This window comes from Neoarthrinium moseri (assembly GCF_022829205.1).
Source record: "Neoarthrinium moseri strain CBS 164.80 chromosome Unknown scaffold15_Wmoseri_CBS_16480, whole genome shotgun sequence".
Taxonomy (NCBI): domain Eukaryota; kingdom Fungi; phylum Ascomycota; class Sordariomycetes; order Amphisphaeriales; family Apiosporaceae; genus Neoarthrinium; species Neoarthrinium moseri.
This window is the reverse complement of record NW_026055129.1, coordinates 67787-85356: the sequence shown is the minus strand read 5'-3', so window position 1 is coordinate 85356 and position 17570 is coordinate 67787. Positions and strand designations below refer to the sequence as shown.

General features: G+C 52.0%; 8 protein-coding genes across 8 annotated transcripts; 3 read left to right on the top strand and 5 right to left on the bottom strand.

Annotated features, from left to right (window-relative positions):
• Positions 1-2522: 2522 nt before the first annotated feature.
• JN550_005050 (uncharacterized protein) lies at positions 2523-3287 on the bottom strand (the record flags this gene model as incomplete). Its single annotated transcript, XM_049316634.1, has 1 exon — positions 2523-3287. The coding sequence occupies one exon, from the start codon at positions 3285-3287 to the stop codon at positions 2523-2525; it is 765 nt and encodes a 254-aa protein (XP_049172851.1).
• A 498-nt stretch (positions 3288-3785) lies between these two features.
• On the bottom strand, positions 3786-4880 carry JN550_005049 (uncharacterized protein; the record flags this gene model as incomplete). Its single annotated transcript, XM_049316633.1, has 1 exon — positions 3786-4880. The coding sequence occupies one exon, from the start codon at positions 4878-4880 to the stop codon at positions 3786-3788; it is 1095 nt and encodes a 364-aa protein (XP_049172850.1).
• Positions 4881-6751: 1871 nt separating this feature from the next.
• On the top strand, positions 6752-7804 carry JN550_005048 (uncharacterized protein; the record flags this gene model as incomplete). The annotated part of the gene is made up of 2 exons (XM_049316632.1): positions 6752-6909; positions 6964-7804. 2 exons carry the CDS (start codon positions 6752-6754, stop codon positions 7802-7804), a joined length of 999 nt encoding a protein of 332 aa, XP_049172849.1.
• Positions 7805-7993: 189 nt separating this feature from the next.
• JN550_005047 (uncharacterized protein) lies at positions 7994-8500 on the bottom strand (the record flags this gene model as incomplete). The annotated part of the gene is made up of 2 exons (XM_049316631.1): positions 7994-8309; positions 8397-8500. The coding sequence occupies 2 exons, from the start codon at positions 8498-8500 to the stop codon at positions 7994-7996; spliced, it is 420 nt and encodes a 139-aa protein (XP_049172848.1).
• A 3422-nt stretch (positions 8501-11922) lies between these two features.
• Positions 11923-12859, bottom strand: JN550_005046 (uncharacterized protein; the record flags this gene model as incomplete). Its single annotated transcript, XM_049316630.1, has 2 exons — positions 11923-12428; positions 12475-12859. 2 exons carry the CDS (start codon positions 12857-12859, stop codon positions 11923-11925), a joined length of 891 nt encoding a protein of 296 aa, XP_049172847.1.
• A 1205-nt stretch (positions 12860-14064) lies between these two features.
• JN550_005045 (uncharacterized protein) lies at positions 14065-14576 on the top strand (the record flags this gene model as incomplete). The annotated part of the gene is made up of 2 exons (XM_049316629.1): positions 14065-14172; positions 14223-14576. The coding sequence occupies 2 exons, from the start codon at positions 14065-14067 to the stop codon at positions 14574-14576; spliced, it is 462 nt and encodes a 153-aa protein (XP_049172846.1).
• A 1098-nt stretch (positions 14577-15674) lies between these two features.
• Positions 15675-16229, bottom strand: JN550_005044 (uncharacterized protein; the record flags this gene model as incomplete). Its single annotated transcript, XM_049316628.1, has 2 exons — positions 15675-16054; positions 16136-16229. 2 exons carry the CDS (start codon positions 16227-16229, stop codon positions 15675-15677), a joined length of 474 nt encoding a protein of 157 aa, XP_049172845.1.
• A 356-nt stretch (positions 16230-16585) lies between these two features.
• Positions 16586-17538, top strand: JN550_005043 (uncharacterized protein; the record flags this gene model as incomplete). The annotated part of the gene is made up of 2 exons (XM_049316626.1): positions 16586-16599; positions 16650-17538. The coding sequence occupies 2 exons, from the start codon at positions 16586-16588 to the stop codon at positions 17536-17538; spliced, it is 903 nt and encodes a 300-aa protein (XP_049172844.1).
• Between the last annotated feature and the right edge of the window lie 32 nt (positions 17539-17570).

Genomic DNA, 17570 nt, shown 5'->3' with positions numbered 1-17570 from the left:
GTATAGATCAAGTACTCGAGCCTTGCTGTAATGGTACGTCTGCCTTCAATTTGGTCTCCTTTAGATAGGTGTGAAATGTGCCAGATGCCTCTCCTGCGACTACACTGCGAGAAAGCTGAAAGTGACAAGGTAGCGAGCGGCTGCTCCTGATGAATTCGTCCGAAGTGGTCGCCCAGTCACTCACTTGACAGTGATTTCCGAGGACGCCGCCAGGATGATGGTGGGTCGCAAGCGCACTGGTAGAGTATACCGCTTTCTTTGAGTCTGAGTATGCCTCCTCAAAAGATGCGGATGCGGAAGTGATAAGAACTGCGACTAGCAATTCTCTAGGACACTTGAGAAAGTATTGACTGTCTCCGGGAACGAATCTGACTGTGTCATGTCAATAAAAGAGGTTTTAGGAGGAAAAGCTGGCAAGATGCAATGCAGCTGACGCTAGACCTGCATGGCATGACCACGCCTCAGGTGGCGTCCGGATCCAGAGGACCGCAGCATGGGTAGCACAAATAGTGTCAAGAAGGCGTCAGTGGGAGGGTCTAGATAACGGTTGCTCAGGCAGACGATACAGATTGGGAAATCCGATCATGGACGCCGTCGACCCAGGATGGGAGTTTCTTTTTGTATGCGACATGCAGCGTCAATTTCCTTCGCATGGCCAAGTCATCCAGGCTGGTCAGCCGATCAGCCTCGCGACATCCATTATGTATCAGGAAATCTGAGGAAATCGAGCCATGGCCTCCATCCTTCGCAATCAGGCGCAGGTAACCGGCTGAATTGAACCAGAGATTGGGGTTCACAGCTAACTCCAAAACTGGTGCGGGCGAATGCAAGCGTCCTGGAAAGGAAGTTCAGACCATTGGTGGATCTGTGGGCTCCCAACTCTCGTATCAGTCGATAGTCAGACATTCTGTGTATGTGCTGCGCACACGAACCAGGTTGTTCAGGTAATCGTTGACGAGACCGTGCGTACTTCACCACAGCATTGCCTGCTTGGGTGCAGGCTTACCACACTTCTAGTGCGGACGCAGTCCGGATGAGATGATGAGATGATTTGATGTGAGCATTCTTTGGGTCCACCCCTGCTCTTCGACAAGCCTAATAACCAGTCGGCTATGGAGTAGCCGCATCTCGGCTTCAGGGGTTGGCTCAAGGGCCAGAATCTTAATCGGCACACTAAATTCGCCGCAGATCCGACGGTCACAGCACTCAAGGGGCTGAACCTTCATGCGTTCTTCTAAACCGTTGAGAAATCGCCTCTCTGGCCTAATTAATCGGCGCGATATGTAGACACCTGGCGCCACGTATTATACGAAATTCCTGGGCTTCAAAAGGTTGTCCTCCAAGAAGAATTGATAACGCTATTGATGAGAGAGACAGCCTGGTAAAGCTATCCATCCCTTGCATAGACTACCGCACAGCACCAATCCACCAGCGGCCCACTATAGAGTACCTGGCTTGCATGCCACTAGCCAGCGCAGGTCTGACAAGACTTTGTTGACCACGTCCTTTGGCATGTTCAATACTTACGGCCGTTGAATAGGTGCCCTCACTTGTTAATTTCACATGTCTCAAAATGACGATTAGCCGCCAAACGCTGAAGTGGCGGCCACGCGAGAGAAGCGCGGCCAAGTCACTGCTTGCAAAGCAGTAAGACTAATACGAGAAATAGCCTTTCACTATTCAATGGTGGGCCAAGGACATGCATCACAGCCAGGTCTCTCTATTAAGCCACAACACTCCAGAAAACCGACTTGTTCAATGCTCCCCTTTCAAATGCTGATCTAACATATCATCTGAGGTTCTGCCAGACTATCAGCCCGAGAAACCGTAGTTAATATCCCATCGTGCTGATTATGGCCGCATCCGAGGGCGTATCGAAACCTATTGCACTGAAGACGGAGAATCAGTAGAGGAGCTCGTGCTTATCATACAGATGAGGTAACGCCGAACGCTCCGCGCGAACAACGCCGTCCAAAGCCACCGCAGCTCCGTATCAGTCTACCAAGCTATCAGATGGCTAAAGACCCCGGGAGCCTCACGTGGAAGCCGATATGGCTCCTGATAACCCAAATATCAGACCATCGCTATCTAGCCACGTAAATATGGCATTATGATTAGATTTCGCGCTCTTCTTATTAGGTGAGACTACTGTGAGTGAGACGTTATCTTGCTAGCGTGCATTCTTGACTGGTTTTCATTCACTCGGATGAAAAGTGGGTGACAAGGTGTTGGACCCTCAGCTGATATAGAAGATCTCAGCTGCATGTTTCGAGGCTGGTCCTACCATATGCACGTCCTGGACGGGAAGTGACAAAACAATACGTTGTTCGTTAACTCAGTTGTCGAATCCAAGAGCATTTCCACGGTACTCATATATATATATATTGTGAATGATTCTTTAGTAGCACTATATAATGGTAAGCATCCTTCCACAAGATTCATATCAAATGGCATTGCCCAAAATGCTTAAGCCATGGCAGTATTCAGTAAGGATGAGAAAGTAGGAGAAATCTTGCCCAAAGTTATTCACAACCTTGTAATCTGGCAATAACTTCCGGCAGTCTTGACATGTCATCCAGTACGGCATCAAACTCCTTCCCGGCCTCTTCCTTATCCACGTCAATGTCATCCGTCCAGCGCTTGACGTAGACTGTCTTCATGCCGGCCTTCTTTGCCCCCCTAATGTCGTACGCATGGGCTGCGACCTTCACTACCTGTTCAGGCCGGAGCTTGATAAGCTCGAGAGCCCTCTCGTAAGCGCGTGGGTTCGGCAGGTACTCGCCCAGCAGCTGGCTGGACATGAGCAGGTCGAACGTGCCATCGTTAAGACCGGCCGCGCGAGTGTTGTCGATCTGCAGGCGTGTCGATCCGTTGGCGTGCATGTAGACCTCGCAACCAAGGCCACGCAGCGCCTTGAGCGCCGCCGGCACCTCGGCCCACGCTCGCTGCCGGTGCCACGACTGGATGGCCTCCTCCGCCGATCTTGCATCGAAGTGAATGGCGAGAGTCCGAAAGTGCGTATCTTGGTGCAGGACGTGGTCGAGCGCCCGCTTCAGCGTCGTGTCCACATCCTCCACCGGCGAGCCCTTGCTGACGCGCCGTTCGCTCTCGCGGAAGTACTGCTGCCTCCACGCCAGCGCCAGTGGCGATCTTTGGTATGCTGGAATGGTGTCTGGGAGGCCCAGCGTGACGGCGCCGTGCCAGTCGAGACATGTCCCCATATAGTCGAAGATGACGGCTTTGATCGGACCAGCATTGGGTTGCGACTGAGACGGTGAGGAAGACATCTTTCACTAGACAGTTGCCCCGATTATTATGAGATGCATTATAATACATGTATCTGATGATTTTATTCAAGCTTATAGATGCACGACTGACGGTTTGTATGGTATGAAAATGATGCAATTCGCAGCCCCTCTCCAGGCTGAGTAATCCAACGAGCATGCACTTTCCATAAGACAGGTGGCACAGTACGCTCCTGTCATAATATCTCATCGTAGCCGTCGTAGTTGTTTTACGAAAGTTTTGGGAAAGTAGACAGGAGAATGATATTTGAGGATATCTCGATGCCTATAAAATCACTTGACACTTATTTGGTGTAGCTGGATCTTTTTTTTTTTTCATTGAGTTTTTTTGGGGCAATAGGGTATCGAAAAATAAGGGTCTTGTCCTATCTGGTCTAATGTGCTATTGCTGACTTCTTGAACAAATTAAAGCAGAACTGTGCAATGCTGGTGAATGATTTACAACAAACGAATCTCGTGGGGATACTATTTGTAGACTCCTTACAACTTCGATTTCTGCCCTCCCTCGGGCTCCGATATCTCAATAACCAACTTGCCAAACTGTTTCCCGTCTCTAATATCCTCGAACAGCCCATCGATATCTTTCAGGTTATCCAGTCCCTTGACTGTGCGACTGACAATCGGGTGGATCCGCTTCTCGCGCACAAAGTCCACCATCTCCTTAAACTCGACTCGCGACCCCATGGTGCTGCCCTTGAGATCCACTTGCTTCATGACAGCCTGCATGACCCAGTCCATCTTGGGGCTTGTGGTCATGCCATAGCACGAGATGACGCCGCCCGGCTTCAGGATCCGATACGCCTTCTTCACAATATCCCCACCAGCGCCGTCGATGATGGCGTCCAGGTACGGGCGGTCCTTGGGCAGCTGCTTTGCGAGTTCCTTGTCCCAGTCCTTGATGCGATAGCTCACGCCGCCCTTGGCGCCCATCTTCTTGGCCTTCTCGATCTTGTCCGCGGTGCCCGACGTTACGTAGACGTTGCAGCCCATGGCGACGGCGAACTGCAGCACCTGCAGCGCCACGCCGCCGCCGATGCCGGTGACCAGGATGTTGCGGCCCGGCAGAGCATTGCCGGACTTGGTTACGAAGGCCCGCCACCCGGTCAGCCCGACCAGCGGCAGTGCAGCGCCTTCAGCGGGGCTCAGGTGCGCTGGTGCCGCCTCAACCTCGGACTCGTGCACCACGATGTAGTCCTGAGCAGTGCCGAACTCGTACGCCGTTGCGCCGCCGATGACGGCAAACTTGTAGAAGTCCTCCGGCCCATCCGGGTGGCTATCCCAGCCGCGGCACGGCGTCAGTAGCACGGGCTTGTGCAGGAGACCAGACTTGTTGGTTTGGGGCCCGGCCTCGACGACGGTGCCGTAGCCGTCCGCCAGAAGCGGGTTGTCGAAGGAGATGCCCGGGTATAGGTGCTGGCGGATGAAGAAGTCGCGGTGGTTGAGCGCGGCAGCATGGAGCTTGACAAGCAGCTCACCGGGGCCCGGCTTCGGGATCGGGCGTTGAGTCAGCTGTAGGGGGTAATAGACCTGTCCGGGCTTGCCGGGAATCTTTTTGACTGTCAGAGTTCGAGACATAGTTTGCTTTATTGTTAGAGTGCCGAGTGCTCTCTATCTAGGTTGAGTGGTGCTAGGAACTTTGCTCAAGAGTCAATTGAGATGAGACAGCCCGAGTCCAATGGTACATGAGTGCTATCTGGTTCGGTAAGTGTATAAGGAGCATCTGAATCTACCTAGGCACTTTGATGCTCCCCGCATGCCAACGACGTCAACTCATCGAACATTGGGGGGAGCTTGACCCAGCTGGGCGGAGACATCGCCGCTAGACCTCGGCTTTTATCCCTGTTAGCCAGCTTGGTCGAATCTGGGGTAGCTGCAGCGGAGCCGTCTGATAGGCAGTTTACAGCACGTTGGACACCCCTGGGGCCACGCGCAGCAACAACTCTTCTGCACGGCAGGCCAACTGTGAATGACAACTTCCAGAGCCGCAATATCTGTCCCACTGAAGCAGCATTTGGCCGACGCAATATGCGGGAATGTCTCCACCAAAGTAGCGCATTGGACCATATACCTCCGGCCCCGTCAAAAACTGTTCAATTAATCGATGACTTTTCCACCTGTCATAATTTTACGATCAGAGAATGTGTTGAGACTCAATAAGCAGCCTGAGCGTTACCAAGCTGATGACCCCGCTGACTCTGGGTTTAACAGATAAGGTCAGAGAGGTGACCTCTTGTATACCACTTAGGTGCTCTTGGCCCCACGCTTGTCGCGAAGCAAGGCCGTATATCGATACCTGACCTCCAAAGGCCGCTCAGCGCAACAGTCTGCTACCAGACCTTGATTTGAAGCTCAATTCTCTCCAGAGGTCCCCAAACGAATCTCGTGTCGTTTCGCTCATCGCGCTAGCGCCGTCCCGAACGAGGCCCAAATTCAGATCACGGAGAGAAATGGGCACTGAGAGTTTGCAAAGTACCGCTGAGTACACAAAACTAAAGGTTCGCCTCTGGTTTTCTAGTAAGAGACATGGGACTTTTGCGGTTGGATCTGAGGTGAGCTAGGTGGTTGCTTACATACTTTTACCGTCTTGTCTGATGGTGAAGCTAGATGTCTTGTAGGGTGAGAAAATGAGCGCCACCATGAGCCGCATGGCACGTTTCTAACATAAATGGGCAAGGTTCAACGAACTTGCATGGGGCGCTTCGGGGACCACAAGGTTTCACCCACGCAACTGGAACCCGACCGTTCGGAACCAGGCAGGTCGCCGTGGCAGGCGTGGGTCTGGGAGCAGCCATTTAGTGCCCGAGATCGCCGACTAGGCCGCCCCCTAAGTAAACGCACCATCCGTTCCCCCCGTCTAGAATGGTCGCCGTCCACTTCTGGCCCAGGGTGTGGGTTTCCCAGCAAGCCCGTCCCGTAACCCCGACGCCTGTGTTTCTGTAAAGGCTTGGGCATGCTCGAAACGCCACCGGATCTGGGACTAAGCTGGAAGAACATTTATGTTGAGGGGTGGAAATTGTGAGCCGCCTTAGCTCCGCGACCGTGGACAAAACCACTCCATGACTTGGTTGGTTCTGTTCGCCGTTCGGTAACCCGCTTGCGTGCTGGTAGACGGCCGACCATGGCGGACGGCGGCACTTAGTAATGACACCATCGGACATGGAGCCCGGTAGTCGCTAGTTTGATCTCTGCTAGCCCGTATCAAGGGGACATGCCCGACGATATGGGTAAGGGGATCTCGACACGTTTATTTTTACAGGCGCACCTCCTAGGTTGTTCTCAGAGCGAATCCTATTGATACTTGGTCTGTAGGTGACCTGGGAATCAAACGGGAAGGACCTCGTGGCACCCTGTTGCGTCTACGTCGTCGACTCGCCTGGCTACCCCTCGACTTGGCCGTATCACTCAACGACTTTTGCCCCTGAACCAGCGACACGGGAGGCATCACAATGGCACTGAATATGTTCACAACGGTCCTCAGCGGCTCTGCCTTCGGCGCAGCGTTGACAGCGTCCGGAGTCCACCAGCCAGGTGTTATCGTGTCACAGTTTACTCTCGAGAATTTCCATATGGTCGAGTCGTTCCTGGCCGCCGCCGCGAGTAGTGTGTAAGCAGTCCAAACCTCCACCCGCCTGGATGTTCCACTCAAAGTCTATTCCAGTGCCCTGGTCACCTTATTCCAACGCCTCGGCTACGTCCAACTTCCGCCCCGGAGCCGCTCGTCGATAGGCCTGTTCGGCAACCTCGACGGAAACATCGTCGGCGGCCTGGTTCTCGGTACCGGCATGGCACTGTCAGGATCGTGTCCTGGTACTGTGTTTGCTCAGGTTGGAGCAGGCATCAGGTCGGGCTTCTACGCGCTGGCTGGCGGAATAGTGGGAGGAATCCTCTGGACAGGTGTGATCCGTCCGCTTCTGCCGAAACCCGCAGCGAATGACGATAGAACCCCCGCGCCGCTCGCTATCGACGAGAAGTTAGGGATTAGCAAACTCGGTGCCGTTGTCGCCCTCGAAGCCATCTTTGTCGCAATCCTTGCCACCACGATACGGACCTCTGCCGCCAAGACTCAGGGGCTAGTTGAGCCAGTGGCGGGCGGTCTGCTCATTGGTGCTGCCCAGCTTCTGACAGTAGTCTCCAGAAAGACGCTGCTGGGTACTTCGACCGCGTTTGAGGAAGTTGGAACCTGGTTTTGGTCGGTCATTAAGGGAGCAAAGACGTCGGCCTCGACTTCGTTCAGAAATGTCGTGTTCGTCCTGGGAGTGGTCCTTGGTGCGCGGCTCCTGTCTACCCAAGGCCCTGTTAGCGTTGGACATGATGTCGTCGCGCTGGACCATACAAAAGTCTTACTGGGAGGGATTCTGATGAGCATTGGATCGAGAATGGCGGGTGGTTGTACATCTGGCCACGGCATTAGTGGCATATCGCTTTTGTCCGTGTCGAGCTTCGTCACGGTGGCAGCCATGTTCGCAGGTGCTATCGGTACTGGCTTGGCCTTATATTGAGTATAGTGTGGAATATTTGTTTCTGAGCATAGCACTAGACAGTATGGAGGTAGTCTGCGGTGATTTATACATCGTATAACGAAATCGGCTTGCTGTCTCCGTTTTCAGTCGAATATCTTGACAATCCTTCTCCACCATGTCTTCCTATGCGAAATACATCGTTTCCAGTGTGATCGAACGCTAGACAGTCTACAAAGGTGCTGGACCATCCTCCTCCTTAACAAGCCCAGAGCCCTTCTTAGCCGTGACCTCGATCTCGATCTTCATCGCCTCGTCCAGCAGCCCAGTGACGACCATCGTAGCAGCCGGTCTGGTGGTGCCGAGCCATTTACGGAGCACCGACCAACACTTTGGGAAGTCCTCGCGGACCGGGAGCATATACCGGACTCTCACGATCTCCTCCACCTTCGCGCCGGCTTCGGCCAGGGCTGCCTGGATGTTCTTGAAGACCTGCTCCGTCTGCTCTGCGACATCAGGCGAAATGTCGCCAGTCTTGTAGTCGTAGCTTTCGAGTCACTTAGCCGATAAGTCCGTGAATGGGAAAGGATTCTCCAGATCGAGTGCAGGTTTGTCAATCGGAGTCGAGCCTTACCCTGTGCATCCCGAGACAAATACCCACTCCCCCGTCACGACAGCCCGAGAATAGCCGATTTCTTCCTCAAAGGATGACCCGGAGCTGATGAGTTGGCGAGCCATCAGTAGTAAACAACGGAAGGATCCTCCCAAAATTCTGAAGATATGTGTGGCAGGATGGGGAGACAGATTTTTGGACTTGGGGCCAAAACATGAAGGGGCTGTATAGCTCGCAGCGTAGTCGGAAACAACGTCTCAGACCGGACCACTGTAGCTTAGACTATGCTACCTGTGAGTCAGGCGAAGATTCGCCAAGTGAATACTGGCGCTAGCTGGTGGTAGTAGGTCCCACTTTTAATAGTGTACGCAAGGGCCGAATCTCGCACCCCATTTACATTAGATCTTTAGGGTATTACTACATCGATTCTGCACCCCATACATGAGGATTATCTTTCGTAGCACGCAAGACCGTGACACTACCATGCGGTTTCCAATTCATGCCCTTTGATCTCCGCATTGAACCATTCAATGATGTCAATCCGATCGGTACACGTCCTTGCGCCCTCCAAAACACCACTCTCCACCACCTTTTTCACGACCACATGCACCTAATGATTAGCAACATTGCGTCCTAGACAGGCTCTAGAGCCCAAGCCAAACGGGAAGGCATCGCGCTCACGGACACGCCGGGCCTGTACATCACGTGAGTCTTCCTCAGCCCGTGGTAGCCATCGTTCAGGCTGAAAGGCAAAGGGTTCTGGATACACGGTTGGGTTGTGATGGAAGACGTAGGCTTCTGCCCCAACCCTGGTGCCAGCAGGCAGGTGATATCCATTGATAGTGAGGCTAGCACTCTCCATAGGCACTATTCTCGTTGAGCGCGCTGGATTGGCCATTCCAAACCGTAGTCCTTCACGGACTACGGCTCGTAGATAAGGCAAGGATTGAGGATCAACCCCTGGGTTGCGCTGGGCCAGTTTGTTTCGCATACGTTTGCGCACTTCTGGCTGCTGGATAAGATGGAAAAAAAAAATCGTTGCCAGCATGACAGCCGTTGAGTCCGCCCCAGCAAACATCACTGCTTTGCACCTGGATGAGTGTTTCGTCACGCGCGACACCAGCTACCTGGAGTCTCGACTGATAAGTGCCGTTGTCCCAACCACCTGAATCAAGAATCCCCGCCGTGAACTGATTGACAGCTTGCATCGATGCGTTGACGTCTCCGTCTGCAAGGACACGCCTCAGCATGGAAGAGAATATTGCGGTGAATGCCCAGTTTGGCAGAAGCGAGAGGCGACTGAAAGCAACAGTTGCAAGTACGAAAGGAGTAGCGGACAGTTTATTTGCCCAATAGAGCCATTTCGTCTTGTTTTGACCTTTAAACCGGGCAAGGCTCTAGGGTGGTTAAGCGAAGCCGCCTTAGACGCGGCGGAATGCATATGCGGTCAGAATATCGATTAGTAGACGTGAGCAAAGATCCAAAATGTTTACCTTTGGGGTCGGCTTGGTCTTTTCCTCTTGAAGCCTCGAAATGAACTTCCGGACCAATGATGCCATCATTCCATCCTTGTCATGTGCTGACTGAATTCGACTGGGTACAAATAGTGGGAGCATTGCTTTCGCTCGCCTATCGCGATAATCATGGTCGAGCGTCGAAAAAATTGTATCATGACCCTCAACGAGAAGTTTTCGATATCATGCATCTTTGGGCAGTATCATTCAGCCATCAAACAGCCTGTGGCTAGCGCCTACGGGATGAAGGCAGCCCTTGAGTTTGAGCCAATCGTCGACGATTGCATTACTACATTTGTACGACGGCTCGACGAGGAGATGGTGCAGTGGAAGGGGAAGAAGGCGTGCGATCTGGCTGCTTGGATGCAATACTGTCAGTATTCAACTTCCTTGACGGGCTCCTCTTCTAGCTTCTAATACCTGGTGTATTCATTCGATGTAATTGCCATTATAACTTGGGGCAAGTCTTTGGGCTTTGTTGTCCGTGGTGAAGATGTGGACCATATGATCAGCCGACTCGACCGGCGGCTTGACCAGATCGCTCCGGTACCACACCCCTGTTGTTCTCATTTTGACCCTGACGACTCGATGCTTAGCCCTATGAATGCAACAGATGTCTCAAATGCCCTGGATTGACTGGCTCAAGACCAAGAACTTCTTTGTGAAGCTCTTTTGTGATAAAACAGATAACTTCGCCATCTTCGCTGCCTCGCTTATGCAAGACCGCCAAAAACAGATTGCTGCAGGAAAGATCAAGTCTGAGCCACGCTTATTCATTGACAGATTCTTCGAGGCTCAGCGCGATCACCCCGGTGTCGTTGATGGCCGGATAGTGGTAATTTACACGACGAGCAATGTCATGGGAGGGTCCGATACAGTTGCAATCACGCTGCGTGCAATATTTTACTATTTGCTACGGGACGTGAAAATGTTGAAACGATTACTTGCGGAGATTGAAGCAGCAAAACTTACTTTTCCTGTGACGTTGGAAAAAACTTGAATGCTGTGATCCAGGAGAGTTTAAGAATCCACTCACGTGTTGGGCATGGATTGGACCGCGTAGTTCCAACGGAGGGACTGATGATGCATGACGGGACACGAATTCCCGCTGGGGTACAAGTTGGTGTCCATCCTTGGGCTGTGCGTTATCTAGATCCGATCTGGGGTACGGCGCCCCAGAAATTCAAGCCTGAGCGCTGGTTACGAGGACCCCGTGAATCGACTGAAGAGAATCAGCTCCGGGTGGCTGCGATGAAGGGATCATCGTTGGCCGTTGGTGCCGGATAGAGAGGGAGTATGGAGCGGCATCTCAGTGTATTACAGATCACCAAATTGGTTCCAAGTCTGTTCATAAAATTCCACCTCGAACTGGTTGATCCAAACCGCGACTGGGAGGTTGTATGTAGCTGGTTTGTGCGACAGTCAAATATGGACGTCTTCATCGAGCAGAGAAACTAAGTAGATATCAGGAATTGATGCAAATAAATAAATATATATGTATATAAGCTATTCGAATATTTTATCTCAATTTATGTAATTTACATCACGCGCACCTTAGACGCACTCAGCGATACTTGACCAGTGCAACAATGTAGCATACGGGCCCGAGCGATAATGAACCGAAAAGTGCCGTTAGGCAAGCGATTATTGGTGCAGATTGTTAGCGATGTAAGGATGCCTGTCACACCACTTGGCGAATTCCTCAATAACAGTCTTATGTTTGGTCGTAGCACTTGCTCGAGACTGATAATCAGCTGCTGCATCTGGTTCGTTTGATCACATTTCAAAGCGCGCCCCCCTGCAAGCCACCGTTTACGACTTTCCGGCCGCGCAGAGATTTTGGCGGCTGCGACAAGCTGACAGTACTAAACGTTTCCCTGTAGATTCCAGCATCTATCAGCAGACTTTTCTATCAGAACAGCATGTTTATGAAGATGGTGCACTGTCCAATATGAAGCACAGACAAATGGAAGAAAGTAGATATCAGTAATGTAGTAGAGCTAACCGGCAAGCCCAACCTCGATGTGCCTGCTTCAAGCCCGATGCTGCTCTTCTATGTCCACCATGGCCTCGAATGCTTCCTTAGCCAAAGTTCGTACCTCGTAATCGATATCTTGGCAATCCTTGACCACTTGAAACCTCTCCTTCCACAGTTGCCACCGAAGAGGGCACAAACCTTGAGCCCCCTTATATTTGCGTCTCGTCCTGGCGGCTTCTTTCTTGTCCAATTTGTAGAGAGGGCCACCCAAGGTCCCATGCACATCTTCATCCCTACCGTACAGGATATGCCCGGCATAGGTTATCCACGATCTGGCAGCGGCGACCTTGAAAGCCAAACGGTCCACGGCGGTGGGGTTAGGGTTGACTTCGTCGGGCGCTCCCCGGATTGGCGTGGTTTCGCCCTCCAGAGCATCAGTCAAAGCCCAAACTGCGTACATTTCGAAGGGAACAAGGCCATGACCCGCAAGTCGGGCGCCGTACGTCTGAAAATTGAGCTCACGTTGATCTTTATCAGCTCCCTCAGGGGCTCGAGGATCCTCTGTTATCTGATTAGATGTGTCTGACTTGACTGGTTCGCAACTTACGATTCCACTTGTCGTAGAATACTGGCCCTAGGAGAGGCAATTTTCTCCAAAGTTGACTCTCCCCCCATTCGCTGCCCAAGTCTACGTTTTCGACGGGCTCTAGGTCATGCAACTCCTTCACGATCTCAGCCAGTCGTGCGCTGTCGGTGCTGTCATGGGGTACTTGACGGGCAAGATCATGCACGAGGTCCCAGAACCACCATAGAAATTGACCTCCGGCGCTTGGCTCGCTGTCTGGTTGATGTCTTGGGTATAGGTTATTCAACGCCACTGCAGCGTCACTTGTCGAAAACGCCTTGTCGGACGAGAAAACCGAGTTTAGTATTGCGACAACCTTTTCTGCGAAAGGCGCTGGTGCCTCGTCTTCAATTTTCAAAGTCAACATTGTGGACTGAAGGTGGTCAACGTCTACTTTTCGGCGCACGTAGGTGAGTGAGTGGAGGCAGGAACGGAGTGAGGGAATCGTGAGTCTGCTCCGGATAAATTGGTCTACTTGGTGGTTGAATGCAGTATTGGGTGTACTTGAAAGTGATCTTTTATTTCCCGAGTCGCATGTCTGCACAGAAAGCTGACTCATAGGTTCTTGTTACCAGTGAGGCGCGGTCAAACCATAGCAGGTGCTACGTCATGATCTACAACCACAGCCTGCCTGTCTGATCAAGACATGCAGGAACGCCCTGCCAAGCGCTTATATGTTTCACTACGAATTGTTGCACAACAGAAGACGATCTTTCGCTCGAAAATAGAATCTTACGTGGCATGTGATATTTTTCAACATTACTTAATTAATTCGGCATGACTAAGCAGAATTACTGGTGTTCATCCTCACAGATCTACAGTTGTGCGATACCAGATGATCTCAGCCAGTCAGCATGCGCATGCAGACTTCAAACTTGCGATAGGTCTTGCAAGACATCTCTGATTCTGCACATGTTGTGTCTCTGTGGCAATTAGTGGTACAATGAACACAATCGGAAACAAAAATGACTGAATCTTTTCAGTGCCACATCGTAGCTTCCAAGTACTTCCTGGGCGGGTCAAACAAGCACAGTACCTAGAGGCCCAGAGTCAGTTGTGCAAACACTCGAAACAACAGGTACAATCGAAGGAGATGACGAAATACTCAGCGATGCAAACAAGCTCCACTTCCAATCCTTGTGCCGTAACGCAACATTGCCTTGCGATCAGCCGTCTCGGAAGGCTACAGGATCCTTCGGCTTTCATGTCCAATGTGAGAGCAGTTTCGACAGAACATGGCTTCTGTCTTGATGAATTGTGTTGTGTAATCTTAGTCAGATACGATAGATGAGCTCGTCGATCACATTAACGATGAAGGAACCGTGGCCCGTGGCTGGGTTGGACGCTGGATTTCACGAAGGATCTCAGACTCGCATTCTCACGGCGATCATCGTGCACAGCCGGTCCTGGAATGTTGACAAATTAGTATATAAGATATGCACCTCGATTTGCGTATGTATATAAGATGGTTATTTCGACAGATCTGGAAAGTCCTTGGCAGAAAGCTACATCTTCTCGCACTTCTCTACTTGGAACCTCATCATCAGACCTCGCCACCCATTCTCTGACAAAATGGTCAACGCAAGCTACTTGTTTACCCTGCTGGCAGCCACAGCTGCCGTAGCCAGCCCCATCGCAGAGCCTATTGAGGCCGACTCCCTTGAGGCCCGCGCTGGCCAGGTAGGAGTTAGTTCTCCCTTTTCCTTGCCATCTGGCTAAACTGTGCAAAGATTTATACATGCAAGAAGGGTGACAAAAACGATGGAGCTTTGATCGGCAAGGTACCCCAAGACAAGGCCATTGGCTACTTCCGCGAGGCCAAGACGAAGTCAGGCAAGAGCGGGTATCCCAAGAAATTCGACAACAAAGGAAAGGTCATGAGCTTCGCGTCTGGCTGCACTGGAAAGGAGGTCTGGGAGTTGCCAGTCCTCAACAACGGAGTCAGATACGACTACGACAAGGGCAAAGACGGCAACAACCCCGGGCCCATGCGTGTCTACTACGCGGCCGACCTCACTTTCTGCGCTATCGGCAGCAAGTCAAAGGATGACAACTCCGGCCCGCCTCACAACTGCAAGGTCTAAAAAGTTCATTGCAGGGATGCAGACACACAAGAGTAAAGTGCTGGCGTCTCCTCAGAGAGAATATGAAACCCCGGCTTTGGCTATTCGTTTTTGGAGTTCTGGTATGAGATTGGCATGCTAGACACTGGATGGAGTTGGATCTTCGGTCGTTTAGTACAGAAACCATTGCATTTCCCCCTGTATCCAATTGCACAGTGATTATGCAGAAAACTTGACGTTATTTGCCCCTGGTTTAGGCTTCAGACTATATGGCTCTATCATTAGTGGTGGTCGGGGCATGCTTCCCGCAGTAGTGTGGCATGCTGATGAAAACTTTTCGTATACTCCACTCTCGAGTCAAGATGCTCAATACGCACCATTTCCAGCAACCAATCAACCAATTGCTCGGCTAGCTCAGTTGGTTAGAGCGTCGTACTAATATCTCCGTTATTGGAAATATCAAGTTTATGCGAAGGTCCTCAGTTCAATCCTGTGGCTGAGCAATATCTTTTGCATTACATTCCAAGTAAGAACGCCTTTTTTTCCTTTCAAATTTTTTTAGTCCGACTCCCGTGTTAGTGCGTAACGGGCCACTGAAGTTTGCCAACCTAGCGCCCACTTGTTGCGCATCGTCACCTACCTTTTTCCACTACCGGTCCAATCTACTTATTACCCCTGAGTGAAAGAGATAGGCTTGAAAATTTTGCCCCAGCAGCACATGAATTTACGACTTATACACTAACAACCTGCCATCATCCACAGCAAGATGACTAATCGGTTATCATCAGCTGAATATCAGGGGATGTGGTCTAGTGGTATGACGTTTCCTTAGCATGCGCAAGCATGGAAAAGGTTCTGGGTTCGATTCCCAGCTTCTCCACCATTGCTTTTGCCATAGCTGTATACACCACACCGGGATATACCATGGTCAGCGATCTTTTTGCCAGCAAGACGAGTATCAGATCACAATCATGTTATAGTGATGCCGGTGAATGTGTATGAGACAATCGCACCTAAGGAGCTTGGGTTTCTTTCGTTCTACGTCGGCTAAACCGCTGCTGGAGATTAATCAAAGTGTCTATAACAGCAATACCCTGCCCTGAATTCATGGCTGACTGCCTACAACTTGCCAACAGCTTTCAAAGCCTTCTCCCCGTCCACCAGTACACACCAGCCCTCATGACCCCTGCCTCCATCTCCAGCTACGACCTCGCCGCCGTACCCGCCATCCTCGGCCTTACCTCTGGCGAACTTTAGGACGGCATCGTCAAAGGTACCCGGCTGGAGCCAAACGGCAGGGATGCCAAGCTCCTTTGCCTCCTTGAGGACCTGGAGTGTAGCCGGCGGCGGCGTGATGATGGACACGGACGTCTCCTTGGGGTGTGGCAGCGCCGAGAGCGCTGGCTTGGTGTCGTAGGCCTGGGTGTCTACTGAGATAGTGGCTGAGCCCGGGTTGATGGGTGTTGCCGGCAAGGAGTGGTAAGTATACCAGGCAAAGACTGTGAGTTGAGTTAGCGTGGCAGTCGTAGAAATGAAGCCTGGTCGAGAATGGGTGGAGGCATCTGGCTGGTGAGACTCACTCTTGTGGCCGAATTTGGCGGGGTTTGAGCTGGCACCTACAACGGCAAAGTAGGGCGACGAGAAGAATGCGCGGGCGTTGGCTTCGGTAGACATTTTGAATACACGTTGGAGCATGAGGTGTGAACGGGACTCTACTTAGAGGGAGAAAGTTGACATTTGGGGTAATTTTGTATGCTGCAATATTGACATCACGCAATGCGGTGCTGAGACCGACTCATCCCACTGTTACTTCCGCTTGAGCGGGCGATGTCACATGGTGGGGCTGGTGGGTGGCCGGCCGGCCATGAGCGCAACTGGGCTTCTCTCGGCTCGGTTTCGGTCGCCGTATTATGTACGAGGCTAATTACCATGCGACGAGCCATATATAGTCGCGTACCACCTACCTAATACGACCCTTGATAGCACCCGCCATCGCTACATTTGTTATACCAGATGTGGTAGCCATCGACATGTCCACATTTGCGTGAGTTAACGACTAAATCTGTTGCACACCTCACACTAACACATATTCAGGCGCTCCTCATTCTCAGCCAAGTCTTATGCGGCCTTCCGTCCTACATACCCGCCGGTCCTGTTTAGGACAGTGCTGAAATACCATCAACTGCCCACGCCATCGGGGACACTGCTGGACCTAGGATGCGGCCACGGTCTCATTTCGCGGGACTTGAGCCCGCATTTCAAGTCCATCACAGCAATTGACCCTTCAGCTGGAATGATCAGCCAGGCAAAGGCAATGACCATAGAGTCCAACATCACATTCCGCCAAGGGTCTGCAGAGGACCTAGCGTTCGTGCCTGACGCGTCTATAGACATGGCCGTCGCCGGACAGGCCGCACACTGGTTTGATTATGGAAAAGTCTGGCCCAACCTCGCCCGGGTCGTGAAGCCGGGCGGCACAATGGCATTCTGGGGGTACAAGGACAATGTTCTGCTCGGATACGAGAAAGCCACGGAGATCATGGAGCACTTCGTCTACGGCTTTGGAGAGGTCGCCCCGGGGTTTGAGGGTATGGGCAAGTACTGGGAGCAGCCAGGACGCAGCATTCTGCGGGATCTGCTCCGGACCGTCGTCCCACCAGAGGCCGACTGGAACAGCATCGAGAGGCTCGAGCACGAACCCTGGGAGACGGGGCACCCGGAGGAGGTCGCGTGGCAGACCAAGAAAATGAAGCTCGGCGAGGTAGAGGCTTATAGCCGCACCTTTAGCTGCTTCTCCAATTGGAGGGAAGCCTTCCCGGAGAAGAAAAGCAGAGCCGAGGGAGGAGATGGCGACGTCGTTGATGTTATGTGGGATCGCATGCTAGATGCTGTGCCTGAATGGAAAGCGATGGGCGACAGGTGGAAAGAGGCCGATGTTGTGTCGGATTGGGGGACCTACCTGCTGATGGCCAGAAGGCGATGAGTCTGTCACGTGCCCATCTCTATAGACGATTG